The sequence below is a fragment of the Rhea pennata genome, chromosome 19, assembly GCF_028389875.1.
Source record: "Rhea pennata isolate bPtePen1 chromosome 19, bPtePen1.pri, whole genome shotgun sequence".
NCBI lineage: Eukaryota > Metazoa > Chordata > Aves > Rheiformes > Rheidae > Rhea > Rhea pennata.
The window spans coordinates 10,605,915-10,627,781 of NC_084681.1; the positions used below are offsets into that span (position 1 = coordinate 10,605,915).

Consider the following 21,867-nt stretch of genomic DNA (forward strand, 5'->3'; position numbering starts at 1 on the left):
TTAATAGAATGTTATGATTTATGAGGAAAGGCTTTAATATGCATGCTTTGGCTAACCATGACCAAGGATGTAGACGGATGTTGTGTCCTTGTCTGTTGGAAGAAGTAGGCACCAAGAATCAATCAAGTGGCCTGTTTAGTCATAGGCACGTATTTCTCTTTTTCAAATTGATCCATCTATCTCATCTCAGACGTACCAAGAATGATCAACACAGAGAATGAATTATTTAGGTGAATAAATAGAGTGATGAGATGAAATGAAGAAAATGAAAAATTAGACATAATAATAGGAGAATGGATAAGATCCGTTATGCTGTGGAATATGTTTTAAGGACAAATCCCACACTGATGGCATGGGATAGATAAATTTCCATCACTAATGAATTTTTCGGGATTAACATATTTGCTTTGCCTTTTGTTTTGCAGCTTGTAGACTACAGAGTGGAATTCAGTAAGTGGTGGGTAACAGAATTCAAGACTATCAAGTTTCCCTCTCAGGGAACAGTCTTTGACTTTTACATTGATCCAGAAACGAAGAAGTTTGAACCTTGGTCCAAACTTATTCCCCAGTTTGAATTTGATCCAGAAATACCATTACAGGTATGTGAATCTTTTTGTTAGGGAAGAATACATGCATGCTAGTGATTGTGCATGGGTGTTTCAGTGAAGTCTTATGAAGTGTCTGACGTTTCTTACTAAGGATGGCATTCTTTCTGAGATACAACTAAGACCCCCTGCTTTCTTTCCTGTGTGCTGACTGTGACAACGCATCTCCAATTAGTCTTTGAAATATGACTGATGTACACCAGGGACAAACTCAAAGTCATCCCAATTACTGAGCAGTTGGTGTATTAATGGAAGTGTGCGTCCAGAGTTCATTCAGAGAGGTGAAGTTTGGCTGCAGAGAGAAACGAGATGTAAGACAACATAGCAACAAAGCTCCTGATGAGTCACATCATCATTCTGTGCCTGACCGAAACTAGAGATATTTTCATGATTTAGACAAAAAATGAAGGTTTGTGCAGATAGAGAATTGCTTTTGCCAGCTATGCTTTTTTTTTTTTCCTTTTATAAGTGCGATGTGAGAAGATGACTTGGAAAAATTATTACTGTTTTAGCAAAATGTATTCTGCTGCTAACATCCAATTGTCAAAGTTTCGTTTCTACAGATAGTTCGATATAAACTGGGAGCAGCGTATCATTTTTTTCTCTTTGTGATCAGTAAACTTCACTCATTTCTGGGTTCCCCAGTTTATCTTCTCCCCAATTTGTGGTATGAGAGTTTTGGTAGTAATGGAGATCACTTATCTGCTCATTATCCACTTCTCAGACTTGTCTGGTGCCTACAACTGAAACGGTCCGCGTGCGGTACTTCGTGGACAGGCTCCTGGAGCACCAGCGGCCAGTGATGCTGGTGGGGAATGCAGGCACAGGGAAGTCTGTGCTGCTGGGAGACAAGTTATCTTCTCTGGACGTGGATGTGTACATGGTTAAGAACGTTCCATTTAACTACTACACCACCTCCGCCATGCTGCAAGGTAAGGCAGGAGCTGAGTGCTTCTGCTGGACAGGTTACTGAATTCCCAGGGTGTCTGGGGGTACACATGGGGATTCAGAAGTTGGTGTTCACTGTGGCAGTTGGAAGGAGACATAGGACCAGGATACTCTCTGTGACGGCTGTAGACTCTCATGAAATTCTGCAAGTTGGCAGAATGCCCTGGAATCTGGCAGGAGTGAGAGGGAACTGTAGCCCAGATGCACAGGAAAAATCCTGTGTCACAAAACTCTCACATGCCTTGGAGGAAGGAAAAAAAAAAAAAAAACAGCAACAAAAAACCAAACCCTATGGACACCAGACTCTTGGTTTTGGGCTATATGCCATTTTCCAACAGGAGGATTTGAATTCTAAACACCAAGACCCTAGTTCAGGACTTTTGAAGCATGTGCTTATATCTGCTATTTTGTACAACTTACAGCTCATAATGAACTTGAAGTGTGTATTTAATATGCTTGATTTTAAGCCCATGCTGAATAGGATGGGTTTCTTGGCTAGAATCCAAACTATCCTCAGGGTGCACTGATAGGAATTGCATCCCAATTAGTACTGAAGATGGTGCTAAATGATATATTGAGGCTAAAATCCAGGGTCTCCTGCTTCCCAGTGCTGTCCTTGGTGTTTTACTACAGCTTGACATACTCCCATGGAGCAAGGATTGTGTGCCTACCTCCAAGGACAGTGCTGCCAGGAGGCATTAGGATTTCTCATCCTAGTGGGACCCGGAGCCCCAGGGAAGTGCTGGCTCCTGAGAAGTTCATGAAAGTTGTGCTGACAAGGATTTGGGCAAATCAGTGAAAAATGAAGTTTGAGACCAAAACTTTTAATAATTAGGTTGATTTTACTGAATAGTCTCTTTAGATAAGAAGAAAAAGGAGGAAATTCTTGAAAACAGAGACACATTTTGAATTGCCGTTTTCACTTGGACTTGAGCTAGAGAGGTAAAATATTTTTTTACATGCGTTCACTAAGCAGGAGTGAAGCAGGCTGTTTTCCATTTTATTGAATTGAATGGTAGTAGTGGGTCAGCATGAAACAAAATGCTTCTTTTATATCATCTGTTTAAAACCTCATTTGATGTGATCCAGATGGCCTGAAATCCTTCTGGTCCCCAGCCCCTAAATGGGAGCACTGTCCTTGGGGCATCAGTGAGAATGAAGATTTAACCTTCCCAGCCTGTGTTCCTGCTGACCAAGGATTTTAAATTGGGGACAAACCTGTGTTTTCAGTAAATCTGACATGTCAGGGACCCTGTCACAGGGTTTCTAGCCTGCATGAGTAATATGAGTCAGAGCAATGAGGAGAGAGCCACTCCATTTATTTGTATTATTTACCACTAGTAGAAAAATGAGGCAGATTGGGAGCATGTGAGATCAAGTTCAAACATCACTTCCTCCAAGCTCAAGAGCAGTGCATCTCTATGAGTAAGAAGTGCAACATAAGGGGCAGGAGACCTGCATGGGTGAGCAAGGAGCTCCTGGACAAATTCAGACAGAAGAAGAAAGTACACAGAATGTGGGAGAGGGGACAGACTACTTGGGAGAATTACAGGAATGCAGTCAGAGTATGTAGAGATGCAACAAGGAAGGCTAAGGCCCAAGCTGGAATTGAGTCTTGCAAGGGATGTTAAGGACAACAGGAAGGGCTTCTTCAAATGCATCAGCAGCAAGAGGAGGGCTAGGGAAAATGTAGGCCTGCTACTGAATGGGGCAGGGGCCCTGGTGACAAGGGATACAGAGAAGGCAGAATTGCTGAATGCCTTCTTTGCTTCAGTCTTCACTGCTAAGGGCAGCCCTCAAGAATCCCGTAACCTGGACATGAGGGAGAAAGTCTGGAGAAAGGAAGACTTTCCTTTGGTTGAGGAGGATAGGATTAGAGATCTTCTGGGCAGGCTAGACATCCACAAATCCATGGGCCCAGATGGGATGCACCCACGGGTACTGAGGGAGCTGGTGGATGTTGTTGCCGTGCTGCTCTCCATCATCTTTGAAAGTTCCTGGAGAACTGGAGAGGTGCCTGAGGACTGGAACAAAGCCAATGTCACTCCAATCTTCATAAAGGACAACAAGGAGGACCCAGGCAACTCTAGGCCTGTCAGCCTCACCTCCACCCCTGGGAAGGTGATGGAACAGCTCATTCTGGATGTCATCTCCAGACATATGGAGGAAAAGAAGGTGATCAGGAGTAGCCAGCATGGATTCACCAAGGGGAAATCCTGCTTAACCAAACTGAGAGCCTTCTCTGATGGAATGACTGGCTGGGTAGATGAGGGGAGAGCAGTGGGTGTTGTGTCCCTTGACTTCAGCAAGGCCTTTGACACTGTCTCCCATAACATCCTCCTAGATAAGCTCAGGAAGTATGGGTTAGACAAGTGGACAGTGAGGTGGATTGAGAAGTGGCTGAAAGGCAGAGCTCAGAGGGTCGTCATCAGTGGCACGGAATCTAGTTGGAGGCCTGTGGCTAGTGGAGTCCCCCAGGGCTCAGTCCTGGGTCCCATCCTGTTCGACTTCTTCATCAATGACCTGGATGAGGGGACAGAGTGCCTCCTCAGCAAGTCTGCTGATGCTACCAAGCTGGGAGGAGTGGCTGATCCACCTGAGGGCTGTGCTGCCATTCAGAGAGACCTGGACAGGCTGGAGAGTTGGTCAGAGAGGAACCTCCTGAGGTTCAACAAGGGCAAGTGCAGAGTCCTGCACCTAGGGAGGAATAACCCTAGGCACCAGTACAAGCTGGGGGCTGACCTTCCGGAGAGCAGCTCTGCAGAGAAGGACCTGGGAGTACTTGACAAGCTGACTATGAGGCAGCAATGTGCCCTTGTGACCAAGAAAGCCAATGATCTCCTCGTGTGCCTTAGGAAGACTGTTGCCAGCAGGTCGAGGGAGGTGATCCTGCCCCTCTACTCAGCCCTGGGGAGGCCTCATCTCTAGTACTGTTGTGTCCAGTTCTGGGCTCCCCAGGACGAGAGAGACATGGAGCTACTGGAGAGAGTCCAGCGTAGGGCTACGAGGATGATCAGAGGGCTGGAGCATCTGCCCTATGAGGAACGGCTGTGAGAGCTGGGCCTCTTCAGCCTGGGGAAGAGAAGACTGAGGGGGATCTTCACTATGTGTACAAGTACCTGAAGGGAGGGTGTCAAGGGGACAGGGACAAACTCTTTCCAGTTGTCCCATGTGACAGGAAAAGAGGCAATGGGCAGAAACTGAAGCACAGAAAGTTCTGCCTGAACGCAAGGAAGAATTTCTTCCCTGTGAGAGTGACAGAGCACTGGCACAGTTTGCCCAGAGAGGTTGTGGAGTCTCCTTCTCTGGAGATCTTCAAGGCCCGCCTGGATGCAACCCTGTCTAACATGCTCTAGGTGACCCTGCTGAGCAGGAAGGTTGGACTAGATGATTTTCAGAAGTCCCTTTCAACCTTACTGATTTTATGATTCTAAGTCACACGGGAGACCTGTCCCTGCTAAAGGAGAGTAGGGAAGGGTGATGGGACTGTCTGCACTTGCTCTGCACTCAGTTGTCTGGCTTTTCTGTTTACCAACCTAGCTTGCTTCACAGCATCCCTGTGGCTAAGCATTTGACACATCTTATTTCTCCTTGATTCCCTCTGCACATTCCACTGAACAGCAGTGATTGCAGAAGAAGGTGCCTCCCAGGCTTCTGCTGGGGCAGAAGGAACTTTAGAGCCTCCAGTGCCAAGTTGTGCCAGGCAGGGCCATGCTCACAACCCAAAGCGATGACAAAAGACAGCAAGCAGCTGTGATAGTATTAGAAGACTTATGCAGCCCCAGGCTCTGAACAACACAAGAGTTTTAACAGAGGTGTCAAAGCTTAAAGTTGCCCTCTGGTACTGATTTGTTTGCAGCAAGATGACAGCGCAGGCTGCTGTTTGCAGAATGGACAGTGTCATACATTCATGCCAGAGCTTTCTGAACTGGTTAGGGGTACATTTGCAAGGCTTGTTGGTCCTACCAATGACAAACCTCTTCTAGGCTCTCCCAGCCTTGCTGATCAGTACCCATCAGGAAGAGCTTCTGCACGGGGGATTTCTCATGTGTGCCTCTTGGCTCATAGTGTGAATGCAAATTATTATGGTTCCTTCAAGCAAAACCTAGGTGAAATCTCGCCTTTTGATCAATCTGCAGTTCTGAGTGGGGTGATCACAATAACTTCCCATTTCCCTTTCCAGGTGCGCCCCTTTACTTTTTCTCCCTGGGTGGGGTTTCAGTAAAATGCCCTTGAGCTGGCATGTGGGCTGATCTGTCTGTCAGCTCAGCTAACCGGGGAGAGGAATGCACCCTCTCATTTATCTCAATATGGATGGTGTGAACGCGTACAGTTGTTGAGATTTATATAGACAGAGCTAGCAATGTTTCCATATTTACTCTGACGGTGAGCTATGGTCTGTGGTGGGGACTTTCTTCCTCTGCGGATACGAACAAGTCATCTTGTGTGCAAACGAAAGTGTCTGAATGAAGTAATGGCCGTGAGATTTGTTTTGGGAGGCGTGATTTATACTGCTCGGCATAGTCCTCTACCGCTCTTTTTTTTTTTTTTTTTTAGAGTTAATTTGTTCCTTTTTTTTATGTGGTTTGTCAGTTGAGTGTTTTTTTTTCCCTAGCAGACATCTCTTTAAATTTGTAAAACACAGATACAAAACAGTGATTTTTTTTTTCTTAAAAAAGAAGTAAAAGTGAAAGCCAGTAATTTCTTAGACAAGATGTCTGTTGGTGCACAGATTTATAAGGAATAGAGCGAGAGCCTTTTAGAAACAGCATGAGTATGTGATTTAAGCCCTTGAGGGGCCCTATGGCTTACAAAATGGGCATGTGCATAGGAGTTGAATGGAGCTGGACATCCTCTCTACCCAAGCCTGAGGCCACTTAGTTAGGGTTTCTTTGGTGTATTTTGACTGAGTATCAGCCTCCATAGCTTTAGTCGCGCTCCTCAGGTTTGTAGCTGTCCCTTATCTCATCATCTTTGACTTCCAAGCTACCGCTTTTTCTGCTTTTTATACCTCCTTTGACATCTGCTTCCCCTTGCACCTTTCTGTGATGCAGCCCCATCTTTCGCGTGCTCCTCCTCTCTCTCTGCTCCAGTGATTCAGCACCTCTGCACTAGAGTTTTGCCTTGAGAAAATTGCAAGAAACTTGGTTTTTCCTCTGTCAACAGCCACCAGGCAAGAAGAATTACACATACTGTCTCATTTCCTGAGAATGTTTCTTTTGGGCACTAATTTGAGTATGTCAGGATTTCAGAGATAGAGACATATGCCCTTATTTATTTATTAATTTATTTTTGTGAGATACTGCTTCAAATTAAAATGCGACTTTCGTGAACATGTCACTCGATCCCAGTAATTGCATTTCAGTATGATGAATCTCCTGCATACTTGTTTAACCTCAAAAATGGCTGATTTTATATGTTAATTAAGGACTAATTAAATTTAAATTAAATGCTTATTTGAAACACTTAATTTAACTTGCTACCAGAAATCTCAAATATTGTGGTTCTATTGAAGGGAGAGAGATACTCCACTGAGGAAAGATTCATCATTTTTCTTAGCACAGTACATTTCTTTGTGCAGCAAACTGTCTGTGACAAGAAATAAGCTGAATTTTGAGTAGTGGGAAAGAAAAGCTGTCTGAAATGCACTGAAGCAGTGGAAAAGGGGTATTTTTAAAGATATAAATATATAATTTGTAGTCTGAAAAAAAACAGAATATAAAACTTATAAATCTCCCTTAATTACTTTAACACATTATAATGGATGGATTAAATGTAAATTTTAAGAAGCATTTTTTTTATAAAAATTCACAGACCCATTTATGTTTGCCAGTATTCCCTAATTAGAAAGAATTGCTATTTACCATGCTGCTTATATGGCACATTATAGGTCTGACCAAAAACTGTATAAATGAAACAAATCCTGCCTACAGCTATCAAAAAGTAGTGAGCCCCTGAGACCAAAGATGTTCTCAAAATAAGTAGAGGGCAGAAAATCTATCCCAAGATCTGAGCAGCAGATAGCTTTTTCTGTTTGTGTTTCCACTGTGTCAGTAAAGGTTGTTTGGGCTGGAATCAAAAGACTTGATAACCTATAAAATGTTATGTGCAGTAATGTGCAGTGATTATATTAAATATCAGCCCAGAGCTGTAAGTATTCATAATATTTTTATAAGCTAAAGCAATATGCAACCTCCTGCTAAAACAAATGAAGATCTTCCAAAACTTTGAAAAAAAGATTTTTTTTTTCTGAATACTTTTCCTTCCTCATGAATGACCCAGCTTACAACAAAAGCTGTTGATAATTTGGCAGCCTGTATTGGAATTTAGTCTTTTTTTCACATTATCTGGCATTTTGGGTAATTATGGCAGGGGGAACTTGTGGATGTCCAGGGCATTTCAGTGAAAACATATTTTTTTTAATTTATATATATAATATACATGCACATTCACAAAATCAGCTTTTCTCCTGAACAGCAACTCACAGGCTCTTTTACTTAACAACGTCTCCCTTGTTCCTTTTGAATGCGCAGTCATTACTATGTGTAATAATGAACTAACTGCTATATTACCTATAGAGGCAGCGGAGAATATTTCAGTATGTTGTTATATGGATCAGAATAACCTCAGCAAACATGGTTTTGCTAGAGAAAAAGAATAGAAGGGATTCAAAAGACTTTATCTTGCATGAAAGCCTTTTGTTTGCCCAGAAATAGACCCATTTTGTAGCAGACTGTTAATTTGCTGTATTTTATTGGAAATGAGGCATTGAGAACTCCATTTCAGTTTGTATCAGACCTGCCAAAGCTCCTCTGCCAGCCCCATGCTGGGTGTCCAGCTGATCTCCAGACACAGTTCAGAGATGGCCAATGTCTTGCTCTTCTACAGGAGCTAGTGAGAAACATCCTGTGTCAAGACCAACTGTTCCTCCAAACAAGGCAATAAGCCTGAAGTTAAGCACTTGCTGGGGTCCTGGCTCTACTGACACATCTTTTGGCACAGCATGGCTCCCAGTCCTGCTGCTTCTTCTATGGCTGCTTACAAAGCCAGTATGTTGGTACCTGGATGGTAACCTCTTCTGTCCTGGCATAATACACATTTGAGGGTTTTGGTGGCTGTCTTATACCAACCACTTCCATTTCTGCAGTTGTGACCATCCCAGCAGTTTACCTTTGCATTTCTACTTCCTTACAGCTGTGCTTGAGAAGCCACTAGATAAAAAGGCTGGTAGAAACTATGGCCCTCCTGGTACCAAGAAGCTCATCTACTTCATCGATGATATGAACATGCCTGAAGTGGATGCCTACGGGACGGTACAGCCCCATACGCTGATCAGACAGCACCTGGACTATGGCCACTGGTAGGACACTGTTTGTACTTTATCATCTGAGACCTCTTTATTCTTACTTGGTTTTAAGGTGGGATTCAGGATGAAGTCAGAGTGCTGGTTTCCCTTTCCTTGCCTGTGTTTGCTGCTCACACCCTTCTGGGCTGCAGCTGATCTGGGAGGGAAGTTCCAGTATGAATGGAGAGTCTTGTGCACACTCACAGGGTTCCCTCTTCCCCAGCAAGCAAACTCATTTACTCACAGCCTCTTTGAGAGTCATTTGCTGTTTTATTGGCTTGTTTTGTGACTGTGACCTCCATCCTTACCCTGCAAGGTGAGTGTGATGCTGTACATTGATGCCCTGCAGTGCTGTGACTAGACAAAGGCAATGGATTTGGCCTCTGCTGGGGAGAAATATCCCTGCTGAGTTTGTGCTGTGTGAACCTGATACTGTTTTCAGTCGGGCAGAAGAAAGCAAGCATTCTCTAGGCAGAGGTAATTTGAAGAAAAAACAGTGATAGTGTTTTGGAAGGAGATAGACACGTTTTACATTGTAGCCAGCAGCACTGTGAGAGACAGAAATATTCCCAGCTCTTCTCTGCTGTGAGTGCAGCAGTGGGAGTTACTGCAGTTTCCAGCTTCCTCAACCATGCAAGAACCTAAGCTTGGCAGAAAGCTTGTTTGGGCTGGTGTGGAGGCAGGTAAGAAGATGTGCAATTTTGGGGCTACGGATGTGAGGGAAAGGCATCAGAAGGTGCAAATGGGAGTTAGGCAGAAGGGGAAAGACAGTTCTGCTTATTTTACACATTGGAGCTCTGGAGGCATGAGTTGACACAAACTGTCAGAGGTCCTGTCTCCGTTACGTTTGGGCTTTCTGCTTCGTGTTTGCTGTTGCTACAGGCAGGCTCAACAGCACTCATCTGGGTGTCACACACTTTGTGCTCTCTCTCACAGCACTTTGACGTTGCATTTTGCTCTGTGCAGGCCAGACTGGATGACAGGGAATGAGATGTGCAAAATGCAGTGCAACCCCTAGGCTGCATATGGGTCAGGTACCATCCAGCCCCAATACCAACCTTAGCAAATTTACTGTTTGGACTGTGTCCACTGCTCTGTCTGCAGGGACCTGGTCCTTTCCATAAAACAGTAGGTGGGCAGCTGCCATGTGCAGTAGGCTGTTAGCTTAGCCATGTGCCAGACTGGCTCAAATCAGGTGTGTTCCTGCGATTTCCTGCAATTTCTGCGTATGTGAAGGGTTCAGCCTTCGGGCTTAGCTCAGAGCTTATGATTAGCTAATAGAAACACTAGGAATGGTTGTTGAATCCTGTTCCACTAAGAACAGGACTCATGTACAAACACACAAATAGGCCTGGGCTGTACCTTGGCGAGATGCAGAGTTTGATACCAAATTTCAGTGCAGTGCTGAAGACAACCTGGACATCAGCAGTGCATGGTCCTATGCCAGGCTGCCCTGAGCATGCGGGAGGAGATGCAGCAACCGTTGTTCATAGGCTGTGGTCACTGTGATGCTGCTTTTGTTTTGCTCAAAGGTACGACAGGACCAAGTTATCACTGAAGGAGATCATGAATGTGCAGTATGTGTCGTGCATGAACCCGACTGCGGGGAGTTTCACCATCAATCCACGTTTGCAGGTAAAATGCTGCATAATTGCAGGCACTGCTGATATTATTTTGGGGCAGATTATGTCTCTGACCTCACGATTCAAACACCAAGCTGGCAGATCCTGCTGTTGTTTTATCATTGATTTTAGAAATGACATGTATCTATTGAGCGACCATAATTTGTAGTGGTGAAAGAGCTGACTACTACTTCATTTTCTTTTTTGAATTTTTCTCACATCCTGCTGCTCAGATTTGGAGACAAAGTTGCCAGCCAACTTAATACCTACTTTCAGGATAGCCTTCCGATTAATAGAATCAGATTTTACCTTCATTTAGCTAATATTTACCTGTGGAATATAGTTCATAAAAAAGTTTTGCTTTTTTAAAAATTTCCTGCTAGAGCTGGTGGTGTATTCCCATGATGGGCTATGTAGGTTGGGGGGGGGGGGGGAAGCATAGAGTAATGCAATAACAAGTCCTGATGGTAACGCAATTAGAAATTTTAGAAGAGATCTTAAACTTTAGGGCTTACTTTTGGGAGTTAGAAAGCAGCTCAACCTTCAGACCTAGAGCTGATTATTATTCCTCTGAGCCGTGAGATGACAGTGACTGTCTTAGGGCAGGAAAGTATCTTGAAGACAGTTTGACTATTACCTGTGTGTGCAAATCACAAATGAGCAGTGTTCCTGTGAGCGTCTGAGGGGGGCAAATAACTGCTAGATGGGCAGTGCCTTTCCCAGCTGTGTATCAGATATTCGTCAGCCATATATCAGATACTTTTCCATGCTGTAGAGGGAAGCTTTCCATTTGACTACGAGAAATACTCTGAGAAACAGGGTGTGACTGCATATCACGGTGGTGTGGCTGCAATAAGAAGAGGTCTCACTCCCAGCAGCTATGTGCAGGAACTTGACTGATGCTGAGGAAATGGTGGACCAGAGATCAAAATTGGTTCTCTTTCTGGACAAGCTCTTCCTGAAACGAGTTAGCCAAGGCCCTGGCCCCCTTTTTTTAGCAAGCTGAAGCATGTTGTTAAAATGAGGCGCCCCTCAGCTAGAAATGTGCATATTCTCAGTCTTTGTAAGCCCCTGACCAAGAACAAGTGGAGATCTTTTGGGAGGCTGGACTAGATGATCTCCAGAGGTCCCTTCCAACCTTACTGATTCTATGATCTTTTGGGAGATGGCTTCTTCCAGGGGCTGTTCCCTACAAGCGACATGGTCATGGCTATCCCATTTGGGAGGAAAAGAGGTTTAGTGGGTTGGGGGAGGGACTTTCAGAGGCCCTTTAGCTCTTAAATAGACTAAATCCTCAATGTAATAGTTGTGAAATGTGTTTTAAAATCCCTTGTTTAGAGAGCAGAAAACTGTCACTTGCAAACTTTTCTCTGCTGGAAAATCAGAATAGGGAAATTGATTTATTCCAGATTGACTACAAGTCTCCAAGTACATTTTTTTTGGAGAGATGGTTACCCACTTCTCTGATCTTTCCTTGTGTTGCTTTCTCTTCCTCAGCGTCACTTCTGTGTCTTTGCCCTCTCAATCCCTGGGCAGGATGCCTTGTCCAGGATCTACAGCACCATCTTAATGCAGCACCTGTCGATCGGGAATTTCTCAGGGGTTGTGCAAAAATCCACTCAGCAGTTGATCAGCCTGGCCTTGCGCCTGCACGAGAAAGTGGCTGCTACTTTCCTGCCAACGGCCATCAAATTCCATTACATTTTCAACTTGAGAGACTTCTCCAATATCTTCCAAGTAAGTGTGATTGCTGTCCTTTGGTAGTATCCAGTGCCTGGCCTAAAGCAGCATGAGGTGGTCATGAATGGGTTCCCTTGGTCCAGCTAATCTTGGTGAGGAAAATACAATTTCCCTACCTAGAAAACGTATGTTTGCCCCCAAGAGGAGAGAAGAAATAAAAGTTTTTTCTGGTAACCTAGGCCCTTTCCCTAATTTCTTTGTTAGTCACCCATAATTTTAAGGAACCTCAGGTAGAAGATTATTTACTGTCCAGCCTACTGAGGTCAAGAGAAAAGGATAAATGTATCTGGAAAGAGATGCTTGTCATCCTATACTGACACATTCACATAGCTTCTAGATGGTCAGGTACTCAGCACATGCACAAAGGATAGTGTTTAAAGAATTGATAAATCACTTGAATGAAAGGCAGCTCTCACTGAATTATGGAAACTGAGTTACCACTGGAGCCCAAAGGGGAAGTTTCCAGCCTCAGTTCTTAGGCATCAGAAATATTTTCCTATAACAGTGTCAGAGAGCTTTTTCTAAACTTAGAAATCTCATGCTTTAAAAAGCTCCTTTAATAAAAGCTTGAGAAAGTTATCAGGAGCAAATTTGAGAAGTGCGAAATACCCCAATCCTTTGTACAACTCTATCCTTCTATCCTTGTCATTAACATCTATTTTATAAAGTAGGTGGAGAAAGTTCGATGCCTTACTGTTTGGTACATCAGATAGGAGTAAAAATAATGATAGGCAATGGCAAACCCAAGAATGGGACTGTGAAAAAGCTAATAACTGCATTGTGTCAAGGAGGTATAAATCTGTCGCTCGCGTGGTTAAACATCATCAGTCTTTGGCTTTGGACTTGGGTCATTTTAAATCCTGGCTTCTGGGGTAATCCTTGCTTTGAAAGGCTGAGAAGGGAGGAAAGAAGCATATATATGGGAAACTTTGATACTTAACTGTGGTCTGCTTGAAAGGTGCTCAGGCTGTGGGATATTAGAAATCATCCTGCTAGATCTGGATGCTGGGCCAGAGGGCAGGTGCATTGATAGGAGCTCAGAGGGCTTTTAGTTTATCTTATGGCTGCAGAAGGAGAGGAATTTGACTTCTTGGGCTCGTTGTATTTATTTAAATTTTTGTTCAGTTTCTTGAAATCCTTCCTCATCCTTTGCTAGTACTTTTTGATGCTTCCTTACCTTACATATTCCAGGGTTTTTGAGATGTTCTGATTTCCAATTTAGTTCTGGTTTTGTGAGAGATTTTTGGAATACAAAATTCTTCCTGAAATTGAAGATGGAAGAAGCTCTGGACTCTGAGAATGCATTTCCACATGCTGCATTCGTTATATTTTCATAGATTCATAGAGTAGTTTTGTTCAGAAAGGATATTCGGAGGTCTCTGTTCCAAACCCCCAGCTCAAACTAGGGCTAACTTCAAAGATAGGTCAGATTCTTCAGGTTAGTTTTGATTCTTTCCCGGATGGAGATTCCAAGGCTATTCTAGCTGCTCTTTCACTGTTAGACTCACCCTGTGGTGAAGGCAGAGGCAGGGGAAAGGAGCAGGGACACCTGAGGTTCCTTAGCCTTTGGGAAAATGGAGAGTAGGTGAATATAAAGCGTGTGGGTAGGAGCATAATGCCTTTTCCAAGTTCTTTTAATCACAGACAAATAATCAAACATGAAATGAATAATGGCTGCATATGCAAGAGGCATTTGGGGATTCCTTTTACACCAGGTATCCTGTAATTATAAAAGCAGCTGATGATAGTTGGTATAAGGCACAAAACATATGCAAATTGCAGCTCTGGAGGAGTCAACCCTTGGAACTGCTTCTATATTGCTATATTGCTCTCAGCAATATTGCAGACTCTGCACAGGTTGTTAACAACAGCTCCATTTGCAATCTGTCCAATGATTCTGTCATTATCATATCATATTAGATATTAATACTGTATCTAAACATTTAAGTAGTGCCCTACAAGCTCTACTTGATTCTTTTTGTCAAAACTGCCTGACAGCTCTTATTACAAGGAGTCCTGTGCTAATTGTCTCATTACAAGGCATTCCAAGAACCTGTACCTTAATTGCTCCAGCTAATGAAGAATGATTGAATTTGAACCTATCTATGCATGTGAGTGTTGCACAAAAGACTGCCGCAAAGAAATAGGCAGCAGACTGACCTGTGAATTTTTTCCTTTCTTGTTTGCTCTTCTATAGCCAGTAATTGTTACGGCTGATATCTGCATTGCTCAGTGCAAGGAATGTCACAAGCTACATTCTAGGATGCATCTGAATGTGAAACTAAAAGATATTCACTCCAAATGACTTCAAAACTCAGTAAGATACAATCAATAAGATTTGGCTAGGCAAATAAAGATTTTGGTGAAATTGAAGAGAAAAAGAGCAGCCAGTGAACCCAGAGGCTGAAGATGTTACTGGAATAGTGAGTTAACTCTGCCAAGTAATGTTCACATTTACCCTGACTAGGCTGGAATGACTGTCTTTTGGGATTTGAGCCCTTGGGTAGGAATCCTCTTTGCCTGGCTAGTCATGTTCCTTTCCTTCAGCAGAGGAAAGTGGGCATTTCTGTGTGCAATTTAACTGATCCTGAAGGAAACATGGAGAAGAGCTCAGAGAAAGTGTGTTTCTGAAGCAGTGGTAAAAGGAGTCCAAGGTAACTGCTCTATTGTCGGACAATGACATTGTGCATGTCTAAGCTGGGATTTGGCTCTAAGTTAAGGCACTTGGAATCAGAGGTGTGAGGTACCCTGGTTCACCATATGCCATGGAGTGCAGAGGACAGTCCAACTCCCTGCCAAGGGCACAGCTATGGTTTCCATTGTTTGCCCAAGCTTGGGTGTCTATTATCACTTGAAACACATTGGGACATCCCACATGCACTCCAGCTGCTCTAGAAGGATGCAGGTGACTTCCTGTGTTATATCTGCATACCCTGTGTGGCTGTCCTGACTGAACTGGTTGAGCTGTACCCTTGGCTTTCGAGTAGATATTCACAGCCTGAAATCTCACCCACTGCACATGCAGACACCTGCATGTAGGTTTAGATGTCTTAATGTCAAACTGAAAACAGCCCTGAAATCTCCTGAGATAAACCATCCTCCTGTTGTTCACCTGAGAAAGTTGTAGGGAATCCCACATATTCCTACTACATGATGATTTTCTCTGCTATTCTCAATTGATTTTGTTTGTGGACTTCACTTTCAGCTGGAGAACCCCAAATGGTCCAGTATTTTACGCAGTGGTGTGCCACTGCTTCTCTGACATGAACCAACCTAGTGCTGTAGCTCGAAGTTTTGGTTTAGGGCCTCCTATGGAAATAAGCTCCCCAGTGTGGCACTACACAGTGATGTTTGTACTGCCCTCCGTGAGGTGAGGACCGGCTCTCAGAAAGGGAACACAAATCACTAGGGGAGATGGGGACTGGCGGAAGGATTGTGGATGAGGAAGGGAGATCTGAGAGACCCACTTGGGAGAGTGAAGCCAGCACAGAGGCACAGTTCCTCTGACAAACACACAAACACATTTCAGGTAACTACTGACTTGGAAACTCACTGTGATCTGGATTGAGGGATGCTCCTTTGTGGTTTTAAACAAGAATAATGAGGAGCCTCTAAATAAATGACCTTCATCAATACTCCCTGACTTCATGGGCTAGTTTTGAAAGGTGGCAGAAGGCTGATCAAATACTATAAAATCTATTCATCATTAGCTGGCTTAAATTTGCTGTCACAGGACCTTTCCCTTCAGTTGGAAACATTCAGGGTCAGGAGAGGTTGAAAACCGTTGTCCAGGTTGATAGGCAAGTAAAGGTTGGAGTGGGATTAGGTGAGATTCACAGAAGTGATAATCCTGGCTCCTTGTCTTTCGATTATATCATTTACTGTTGCTTATGTTGCTATTTCCCGGATAAGGTCACCCTTCAGTCCTTTATTATCTGATGAGCCTTTGGCTGCCTCAGAAGAGGTTAGCTGTCGCTTTCCCTGTGTAGAAGGTCCCATCTGTGGTTTGACGCTACGTTGCCTTGCATTTCTATGGCACCTTTTCATTCCTCTGGGTCCTACCATGCATTGCAGAGTTAAATTGATTGGTACGCTCCAGGCAATTTACCCTTGATTAAGGAAGACAGGTCTTGGCAGCAAGAGAGTTGTGGATTATGCTTTTTAAAAATATATCCCCTGCTGGCTCACACCACAGAAAGCCCTGTTGCTGTCTTTCTTCCCATCCAAAAGGGTTACCATGGTATTATGCACTAAATCATATCTGTCATCTCTGTAAAATAATAATCATAGACTCAGCAGGATTGTATTTTGCTTTTTATTCTCATTTCTAACAAGATTTTCAACCAATGTGTCACATTAAGATCTGTGGCTTTTTAGAAGAAACAGCATCACTTTCTTCTTGACAGCAAGATGATAAGAGTGACTCCAGCATGCCTCCCTCCAGCCTCACTCAAAGACAGCTTAATGTTTAAGTGTACTTTAGTGGCCAGCAGGCTGAGCACTTCCTTGCACGAGGGATGGATCTTTGTGCTTATCCACAGATCAGCTTGCTGAAGAAAGAATGCAAATTTTGGACTCACATACACCAAAACACACATGCATTGTCTGCTCCCACGTGACATGGAACAGCTGGAAAGGAGTCATAAAAGTGCTTGGGGTATTTTTATTTTAAAAGTGATTTAGACTGTGAAGAAAAAAGTAATTTATTTTTCTTACCTTTTTATACCTGGGAGACTTCATTTTATCGCATTCTGATTACCCTTGTCCGTGAGAGCACGTTAGCTGTTTCTCTTCACACTCACCTTTGCATTTTCCCTTCTACTTGTGCAATACCACCCACCCTGCCTCCAACTCTCATGCCAACAGGCAGCAGAGGATAGGCTGTATGTCTTCATACTTCAGTCTTTTAGTTTTAGGAGCATTAGCAGCAATTCCACCTGCTTTCAGGGAGCGTTGCGTGCAAGATGCGAGGCTTAAAATTTGGAAATAATTAACAACTTAGCAAGCTCAGTGTCCAGAACTCATTTTGTATTTCTTTGGACCCTGATTTCTGGACAGCTGTTATAGTTTTACAGGTCTTGCAAGAATAGCTTGAATATTTCTGATGCTGGATTTTTTTAAAACCAAGCATTCAGCAAAAAAGATTGCAGATGCCTCTGTTCATTCCTCTGTTCATTCCTCTGTTCATATTAGTGGGTTTTTTAGTGTTGTGGATAGCAATGTGCAAACAATGTGCAACTATTTTGACTTTGAATGTCTTCTCTTACCAAAAACCCTTTAACTATGTAATGTGGGACTGTTTGGTATTCTGAGCAGTGCCAGTGCTGTGCATCTCACCATAAAAAATAAGCAATCCATTTCTTTCTTGTGGGTTTCAGGGAAGCCTTCTAAGGTTTCAGTTAGAATCCAATAGTTGTTTGGAGATACAGCTCAGGAGATCTGGCTGAAGTGTGGCTGTCCTAGATGGTTTCTGGAGGCCATTCCTCATTAGAGAATTCTGATATTGCAGAGTTTCAGGTCATCTTGTGAACTAGAAGTCATCAGTAGAGCCTCAGTGGAAATTGTCCCACTCTGTCTTCATTCTGCCTGGGATGCCAGCTGCAGAGGTGTGCTGACATCGTAAAGTGCGAGTTGACCGATATTTGTCATGATTTACAGAGCTCTGATAGGCAACAAAAATATCTCATTGGCATCATCACACTCCTGGTAGGTCCAGAGCACATGACATCCTGCTGGTAAGGGTGGGCTGTGTGCCATGGTGAGCTGACTTGGTCACAGTTGCTATCCCTCGTTATTTGGAATTGCTCTTCTGCTCCCTTTCGTAGAGTTCATGAAAGAAAATGAGTACTTGGCTGAGGTTAATTCCTGCCTTGTCAGAGCTCTGACAGCCCCTCTCATCAACTTCCGCGTGGTACTTTGATGTGTGACAAAAACATGGAAGATGACTCTTACTGGGATGATTAGCATATTTTCTGTTTTAGTGCCAAATATGCATTGTCTCCTGGGAGGATTATTAAGCTCCTCAAGAATCTGTCACTCAAGATTACCCTTTAATAAATCCCGATCTAATCAGTCTCGTTTGGAGGAGGGCTGTTCCCTCACAGCCCGTGTCTGTACTCATGTGCAAGGCAACACAGCACATCCTGAATGATTCCCATCAAACTCTAATGGGCACAGTTGTTCCTTTGAGCAAATGCTTGTTCTGTGATTTTGTTGTTTTATCATGAATATCGTGGTATTTGATAAATCTTCAATTGCCTAGAGAAATATCCAGGGGTGTGAAAGGGTGTGTGTGGAGGAATTCCTAACTTACTCCTGGCCTTTCTGAATAGGAAGAGAAGCTTAAAGATATAGCTGAAGATACCTGAAGAATTAACAGCTTGATGCAAAAAAAAAAAAAAAAAAAAAAAAAAAAAAAAAAGCACTTATATTGTCACAGCGTTGGGCAAAGGATTATCTTTTTGTTGTATTTTGGAGCCACATCTATCATAGATAAAATGACTAATGACCAGTAGTGATCCTCTGTGTTGTCCCAGCTGTAGACACTATGGCATCTCCTAAAAGTTCAACATGATAAACAGAATAACCTTGTTGCTTTTTGAGGATGCTACTAGTTATTTTAATGGAAGCACCTGGCAGCACTGCTATGAGTAGTACTAAGAGATTGGCTTGCAGAGTGAGAAAAAGGGGGACTTTCTGCTGTTAAGTTAGTAAAGATCTTTGAAGTATGGATTTTCTCCCCTCTAGAGCAGCCACACATTTACGTGCATCAAGACCACAGTATCTTTTGTGTTGTGGGGTGTCTTTAGAGAGGTCAGGTGATTTTTTTTTCTTTTCTTCTCAGATGAAGACCTGATGGACTGCACCTTAACTCTCTCCCTCCTTGAGTTGTCAGCTATTCTCTCTGAAATAAATAAAATAACAATTTGGCAGCTGTAAGGACAAATGTGAAACCCAAACTGTCTGACTATGGGCCAGCGAGCTGAGACAGGGTTTTTTACATTACTTTTAATGCATTGTGTATTTTATGTGTAAATAATCTGACTTTAGGAATAAAAGCTGTTTAATTCACCTCATTGAAAACTTTGTGTGCTATTAATAGGCTTAGTTATAGGTGACACCTCCTTGAAATATAATTGTTTTGTGCATTTTCATAGGGCTCATGGTAAACATACTGTTGCAGACAGCAACTAATATTTCCTGAAGGCAGAATGCACCTAATTAAAATTAATTAATTAATTAAAGAAAAGAAAATCATCACTACGGAGATTTCCAAACTGCTTTTTCCTCTTGAAAATGTACTCAGTGTGGTGTGGTTTATGCCAAAGGCCCTACTTCTGTGCTGACACCTGTTTTTCTATAGTCTTTGCTGCCGAGAAGTAGACCAGGACCACTGGCAAAACCAGGCTGCATTGGTTATGCTGCTTGGAGACCTTCCTTCTCAAAAAAATGAATGTAAACTACTTTACTGCTTTGGGAAATCAAGACGAAGAAAAGACACTTTTTCTGTGGGCAACTGAGTAGGAGATTATTCAAAGTCCAATTATAGGTTGCTATAACAACTCTGCCTTTATAGTTGTTCAGTCCTATTCTGATGTGATATCTCGGATGCTGAGAGTGAGGTGGTTCCTTCGATATGGGGTACTCTGACCATCTCCATTCTCTGCAGGGCCTTCTCTTTTCCACCCCTGAATGTCTGAAGCATCCCCAAGACCTAGTGAAGCTCTACCTGCATGAGTCGAACCGGGTATACCGGGATAAGATGGTTGAAGAAAAAGATTATGTTACCTTTGATAAAATGCAGCTGGAGATGGTGAGGAAATTCTACGATGTAAGTGTTGCAGGTCATGACTCTAATATTAAATAAAAAGAAAAGTTCCTTGGGAAAGCAGTTTAACTTGAGGTCTGCACATGCTTTGTTTATCTGGAGGGTAGTGTTCTTGATGGGATCCCTGGACTGGGAACAAATCTCTGTCATCTATATTCTGGGCTGCCACTAGCACGATATGGGTAAATGACATGCTCTGTCTTTTCAAGGGTTGGGAAGAGGAGATTTGGGCTCTGTGAATTTGTTTAATGACTGTATTTCAGTGCTTTGAGTCTCAGAAGGCAAAAGCTGGAGAAGGGTCAGATTCCCTGCTTTCAGTGGAAGACACTGGGATACAGACAAAAGTCCTTAGTGTCTTTTCTTGCTCTAAAATTTTTTTCAAATGAAAACACTAGACCTGCTTTCCTTCAGGCCTATCATCACCCAGCAATGCTGCCTTATGAATTATACAAATATCATTAACCTGATAAGTGATGCAGACAGCAATTTTTCCTCCAGGTGTTATCATTGTCCATGCAACAGCCTAATGTTATGGTTATTGCTGTAGGGCTTTTCTTGTGGCCATGTTCTCTTATAGCAGTAAGTTGAGGTTTTTAATGATTTGCAAAAAGTTGTCAAGTGAAAGGATGTCAGTATAGGATCTTTTTTCTTTCCACACTTTTTCCCTTTTTTTCCTCTTGCACCCTTTTCCCCTACGCTGGTGTAAGTATGTGGCCATAAAAAGGCTAAAAAGGCGTTCACTGAAATAACATATTTTTCTTGGAAAGCTAGAATTCAGCTGCCATTTTTTTCCTGTATATTTTATACACACATTTTGTGCAATAGGCAGTCTATTATGCAAGCAAACCATTCCCAGTTTAGATCTATGCCATGCCTATCTAGATCTATGCCATCTGTGGATGGTTGGGATCTCCACCCATTACCCATTTCACTGTTCTAGTGCTATGTATATATACTCTAGATTTTATTTATTTATTTACTTATATATTTTGCATTTTCTTGTCAGGAGATTGAGGAAACTTTAGAACAGACGAAGCAGATGAATATATACTGTCATTTTGCAAAAGGCATTGGAGAACCCAACTATAGGCCTGTTCCAAACTGGGAAGAATTGAATCAGATCCTTGTGGAAGCCTTAGATAATTACAATGAAGTCAATGCAGCCATGAACCTGGTACTTTTTGAGGACGCCATGTGCCATGTGTAAGAGGGTTTCCTGGCCTCATATTCTTATAGTAGCGCTTAACTTCATGCAAGCAATCTGTGCAGTTTCCTGGAAACTGTAGATATCCATATTTTTAGCTGATGTAAGAGAAACTACAGGTGTGAAGATGTTATGGAAAGTCTTACTCTGTGTATATTGAAGTAGACAACCAAAAGTGGAGGCTGAAAGTCCTTTATTTAGTGTCCAGTCTTTTAAAATTTGAAACTTCCTCACTTTCTGTGAAACATCCTACACAAATACTGTGATTCTTCTCTAGCTGGCATTTGGAAGGCACTTAAAACTGTGAATGGGCCCTGGGCTATGAGACAGATGAACTGTGTGCTAGTGGTTATTTTAAAGTCTGGATGCTGTTGTGGTATTTTTGGCTCTCAGTGCTGTGGATATCATACAAACATTTATTGTATGTGGTATTTTTCAGGTGCTTTATCGTTCATGTGAGTCCTCATTTAGACAACCAACTACAGAAATGGATATACTGGGATTTTCCTAAATGTCTTTATTATTTGATTCTGTCTGTGTTGCAAAGATATGCCTTCAGATATGGTTTAAAGCCA

At 42.7% G+C, this 21,867-nt stretch overlaps 1 protein-coding gene across 1 annotated transcript in view; it reads left to right on the forward strand.

Annotated features, from left to right (window-relative positions):
• Positions 1-21,867, forward strand: part of DNAH9 (dynein axonemal heavy chain 9) — a 213,611-nt gene that overhangs the window by 63,023 nt on the left and 128,721 nt on the right. The window contains exons 37-43 of the mRNA XM_062592116.1: positions 426-599; positions 1,330-1,537; positions 8,748-8,913; positions 10,431-10,533; positions 12,018-12,257; positions 19,930-20,091; positions 21,095-21,291. Coding sequence (XP_062448100.1) covers positions 426-599; positions 1,330-1,537; positions 8,748-8,913; positions 10,431-10,533; positions 12,018-12,257; positions 19,930-20,091; positions 21,095-21,291 — 1,250 coding nt within the window. The remainder of the gene's footprint in view (positions 1-425; positions 600-1,329; positions 1,538-8,747; positions 8,914-10,430; positions 10,534-12,017; positions 12,258-19,929; positions 20,092-21,094; positions 21,292-21,867) is intronic.